The 5,414-nt window shown below is 51.1% G+C and overlaps 1 protein-coding gene across 1 annotated transcript in view; it reads right to left on the bottom strand.

Moving 5' to 3' along the window:
• Positions 1-4,739, bottom strand: part of LOC108316879 (putative alpha-1-antitrypsin-related protein) — a 7,240-nt gene extending 2,501 nt beyond the window's left edge. The window contains exons 1-2 of the mRNA XM_017547026.2: positions 4,072-4,739; positions 945-1,215 (exon numbers count right to left, since the gene is read on the bottom strand). Of these exons, the coding sequence (XP_017402515.1) occupies positions 945-1,215; positions 4,072-4,726 (926 nt within the window). The 5' untranslated portion in view covers positions 4,727-4,739. The remainder of the gene's footprint in view (positions 1-944; positions 1,216-4,071) is intronic.
• Between the last annotated feature and the right edge of the window lie 675 nt (positions 4,740-5,414).

Genomic DNA, 5,414 nt, shown 5'->3' on the forward strand with positions numbered 1-5,414 from the left:
TCTCTCTCTCTTTCTTTCTTCCTTCCTTTCTTTCTTTTGAGACAGAATCTTGCTCTGCCACCCAGGCTGGAGTGCAGTGGGGTGATCTTGGCTCACTGTAGCCTGTGCCTCCCAGGTTCCAGCTATTCTCCTGCTTCAGCCTCCTGAGTAGCTGGGATTACAGGCGCACACCACCACGACCAGCTAATTTTTGTATTTTCAGTAGAGACAGGGTTTCTCCATGTTGGTCAGGCTGGTCTCGAACTCCTGACCTTACGTGATCTGCCTACCTCAGCCTCCCAAAGTGCTGGGATTACAGATGTGAACCACCACACCCAGACACCTTTTGCATTTTCATCTTTGTTTTACAGTGACCAAAATAAACTAGATCAGCAGGGCATGGGCATAATTACGAATGCACACTCCACACACATACAGTAATGTGTGGCTCATGTTCAAGTATCATTTACTACGGGGTTGATAAAGTGACAGAGGAACTCAAGCATTCTGCTAATGTGCCCTGGCTGTTCCAATTCCAACCCTTGCTTTTCTGGGCCGTGTCACACAGGCTCTTCCCCAGTTCCCCCAGGGACAGTCTACCCTTGAACTCCACACTCCACTGCTGCCTTTGCCAGAAAGCCCATCTGTTCCTTCTTGGTTCTGTCAGAACGTGTGGTGGTGATGCTGTCCCTGCCCTGGGCACTGGATGTTGGGAAGAGACAGTGTCCACGCTAGAGTGGGAAGTCCCCAGGGACTAGACCTTTACTCCTCACCCCTGGGTACTTTCATGGGGCATGGCTGGTGCCACCTGAACTCAGTGATGACATCTGTCTGCTGCAGTAGCTGTGACCCAGGGATGTGGGGTCCACCCTCCCCAGCCCTCTGGCCAGTCCTGATGGGCCTCACTCCTGACATGGCTTAAAGGTCTGGGCAGCTCCTGACTCAGACCCTGAACTGGAAATCACCTTAAGTCAGTGGCTCTCTGGATATGTTCAAAGTGGCTGTAGGTGAGTTTATCTTCCAAGTGCTGCATCTTCTTTGGGTCGGGCAGGATGAAGAAGGCAGTGGCGTTACCCACGTAGTGCTGTGCCAACACCCAGCTGGATAACTCCTTGTCCCGGTGGACGTCAAATCTCCCCAGGCGGTTTATCATAGGCACTCTGATGATGGTCTTATCATCCACATGGAAGCCTTCTACCATAATGCGCTCAGCCACGAATTTATCTTTCCATTTGCCTGGAAAGAAAGGACGGTGGGCATCAGCCAGGTATGGGATAAAAGGCTGGAAGTGTGTGTGAATGAAAAGAGCCCTGAGTCCCTTTGGTGAGACACTTCCCTCTGCTTCAGCTTTATCCTCTGTAAAATAGGATTCGAATGAAACTATTCACTGCTGGACAGCTTTTGTGAGAATCATCTGAAGATAAAGAAGAATCCAGAGTTTCTACAGACTTGAACTAATCGGCAGAATCCTGGCACCACAGAAAAAGCTTTTATATTTGGCTTTGTTTATTTGATAGTGGCTCGGGGGTGGTTAAGGAAAGCTAATGAGCAAAGTCGGAACTCCGATGCCTTGCCACCTTTGGCTGGAGGCTTCCTGCCTCATGCAGAGGGCTGGTTCCCTCAGCAACGGGCGACAGCATTCTGCTTACTACTCCTGAGGCCTTTCCCTGGATCAGCAGGGGAAATGCAGATGCCTAGGCAGCCTCCTGTCTGCCATACCAAGAGAGCTTCACCATCAAGGCATGCAGAGTGGGCAGGCGCCTCAGGGACCCCTGAGCCCAGCTTTCTCATTGGACAGAAGGAGGAGAGTGAAGCTGAAGAGGGACAGGGCCTGCCCTAAGGCCGCAGCAAAGCTGGGACCTCAGTTGTGCTGACTGCAGCCTGGCTGCTCCCCACTGCCCTCCTCTGCCTCAAGAGCAAGGGAGCCTCAGAGTGGAGGAAGCAGCCCTGGGCTTGCCTCCCACCTCCCCTCCCCCAGGCTGTTTTCCTGGGACAGTAGGAGCTGGCTTAGAATGCCCTGGGGCCCCCAGGAGTCTGACATTGTAACCCCTGAGGNTGGGAAGGGACAGTGTCCACGCTAGAGTGGGAAGTCCCCAGGGACTAGACCTTTACTCCTCACCCCTGGGTACTGTCATCCGCATGGAGCATGGCTGGTGCCACCTGAACTCAGTGGTGGCCTCATTCTGGAAGCCAAGTTTATGCAGAGTAGTGGTGACCCAGGGATGTGGGGTCCACCCTCCCAAGCCCTCTGGCCAGTCCTGATGGGCCTCAGTCCCAACATGGCTAAGAGGTGTGGGCAGCTTCTTGGTCAGCCTCTGGTTGGGAAATTACCTTCTGGCTTTAGCTTCCAGGGAGCTGGAGATGACATCGTGGGTGAGTTCATTTTCCATGTGCTGTAGTTTCCCATCATCAGGCAGGAAGAAGAGGGCGGTGGCATTGCCCAGGTATTTCATCAGCAGCACCCAGCCCTTCAGCTTATCACAGTGGTGGATGTTAAACATGCCCAAACGCCTCATCATGGGCACCTTCACAGTGGTCACCTGGTCTACGTGGAAGTCCTCTTCCTTGGTGTCCTTTTCCTCAAAGGGTCTCTCCCATTTGCCTGGACAGAGGGGAAGGTGGGCATCACCAGGGGTGGGTGAAAGTTTGGAAAAGTGTGGCAGAATAAAGGAGCCCAGAGTCCCCTCCCTGAGAAGCCCTGAGCCCCCTTGATGACACACATCTCTTGAGCCTCAGCTTCATCATCTGTAAAAAGTGCGGAAACCAGCCATCAAAGCTCCCGGAAAGGATTGTATGGGGATAATTCAAAACAAGAGAAAGATGCAGAATTTCTACATCGTGGGCATGCCAGGCTAAGAGATGCCATCCTGGCTGCCATCCTGCATTTTTATTGGAATCGTATTTTTATTTGACGGTATCTTGGATATTACAAATAAAATTCTGGAGCATCAGGCATATTTGGTACCTCCTGTCTGGGGCTCCCTGCCCTTTGTTAACTGTCAGCTCAGTTATTCATTCAGGGCAAACATTCTGATTTACTATTCCTTAGGGCTTTCCCTGGATCAGCAGGGGAAATGCAGATGCCTAGGCAGCCTCCTGTCTGCCATACCAAGAGAGCTTCACCATTGAGGCATGCAGAGTGGGCAGGTGTCTCAGGGACCCCTGAGCCCAGCTTTCTCATTGGACAGAAGGAGGAGAGTGAAGCTGAAGAGGGACAGGGCCTTCCCTAAGGCCGCAGCAAAGCTGGGACCTCAGTTGTGCTGACTGCAGCCTGGCTGCTCCCCACTGCCCTCCTCTGCCTCAAGAGCAAGGGAGCCTCAGAGTGGAGGAAGCAGCCCTGGGCTTGCCTCCCACCTCCCCTCCCCCAGGCTGTTTTCCTGGGACAGTAGGAGCTGGCTTAGAATGCCCTGGGGCCCCCAGGAGTCTGACATTGTAACCCCTGAGGAGCAGGAAGGCAGCTGAGGTACAGAAGAGTCCCTCACCTGCTGTATGCCACACACTGTCCCCACGATCTTTGTCACTTGTTTAATCCTTAAAAAGCCTGACAGCAAGGGTGCTATCTTGTCCATGCTAACATGGGAAATTAGCACCTCAAAGAGGTAGAATGCAGGATTTGAACCCCAACATTTCAAACCACAAAGCTCACACTGCTTCTGGGACGCTGGAGTCCTCTAAAGTATGCTCCATGAAAGTATCCCGTCATGCATGTGCCACAAAATATTGTTCTGGCTCTAGTGTGTGGGAAGCATTTCATACTCTGTCTCCTCCCTGCTAGGGATCTCCAGAGTATCAGGACAATAACACGCATTATTAATAGTGAGTATGCATTATTGCAGTAATTAATAATGCAATAATTAATAATGCTCTGACAAGGTCTGTAGGGGAGATGATGGTTTGGCTGGCTTGAACTCATCCTTCTTCTATCTTATTTGACCATGCAAAGTATTTTACTGTTTGTGTTTGGAAAAATGCAGAATCCATGTGAAATGCCCTGCCATATCTCACTGTGTAGGAATGCTTAAGAACTAGCAGTTTGAGACTATGCTCGGGTTATTTCAGTGGAACGGGCTCAGGCAGGTGGTGCTACCTTACCGTGAAACGAAAGGTAATCCACCAGGGCAAGACTGGTCTCTTTTTTCAGATGTTTGAGCAAATCCACTATTTTTCTTGCAATTCTCTTCTCCACATAATTATTCATCTGCTCCTTGGCCTCCTCGGTGTCCCTGAAGTTGATGGAGAAGGGTTCTGAGTGGTATAGCCTCTTGATATCCTCCAAAAACGTGTCTGCTAGCTTCACACTCTTGTTGATGAACAGGCTACTGCCGGCGGTCAGCTGGAGCTGGCTGTTCGGCCTGCTGAAGGCTTGGAGAAATTGCTGGAAGCATTCATGGATCTTGGGCTCAGGCATCTCTGTGACGTTGAAATTCAGGCCTTCCAGGATCTCTGTGCGAGTGTCAGCCTTGGTCCCCAGGGAGAGCATTGCAAAGTCCATAGCCACGCTCGCTGGGGCAACTAGGATATTGCTGGTTTTTGATAGATCAGCCAGCTCTTTGTACAAATCGAAGGTGAAGTCGGTGATGTTATGGGAGATCTTCTGGCAAGCAGGGTCCTCCCAGGCCCCTTGATCATGGTGGGAGGCATGCATCTCTGGGACATCATCTTCCTGGGGATCCTCAGCCAGGGTGCCAGGGACTAGGCAGCACAGGCCTGCCAGCAGGAGGACGCCCCATGAGACAGAGAATGTCATTGTCCTGCAAGACAGAGACAGGGGCGGGGCCAGGCCCCGAGTCAGGGCACATGATGACTCCCAGTCACCAGGATTGACACTGCGTGAATGCAACCGTGCATTATTAAACATCCGTCATGTGCCCAGCCCATTGCAAGCACTTTCCTACACCATCATCACTGAAAGAATGAGAAAGACAGCAAGCATGTATAAGGTACTTAGCATATGCCAAGAACTGTTCTAAGCACACGCGTGTGTTAACTCATTGCTTTCTTGTAACAATCCTGTGTGGTGGTAATGCTACTATCCTCCTTTTACAGAGGAGGAAACCAAAGCCCAGAGAGGTTAGGCTCATGTCCAAGGTCAGCAAGCAGGAAAAGCCAGCATCTCTCACCCTGGCAGGCTGGGTCTTGAGTGCTTGCTCTCCACAACTCCACTTACCACTGCAATGACCTTGAGGTGCACATCCCACAGCCCCATTTTATTTTACCGTATTATTTTATTTTACATTAGTTTATTTTTTGGAGACAGAGTCTGGCTCTATCACCCAGGCTGGAGTGCAGTGGCATGATCTTGGCTCACTGCAACCTCTGCCTCCCAGGTTCAAGTGTTTCTCCTGCCTCAGTCTCCTGAGTAGCTGGAATTACAGACGTGAACCACCATGCCAGACTAATATTTTTGTATTTTAGTAGAGATGGGGTTTTGCCAT

This window comes from Cebus imitator, unplaced genomic scaffold, assembly GCF_001604975.1.
Source record: "Cebus imitator isolate Cc_AM_T3 unplaced genomic scaffold, Cebus_imitator-1.0 Scaffold193, whole genome shotgun sequence".
NCBI lineage: Eukaryota > Metazoa > Chordata > Mammalia > Primates > Cebidae > Cebus > Cebus imitator.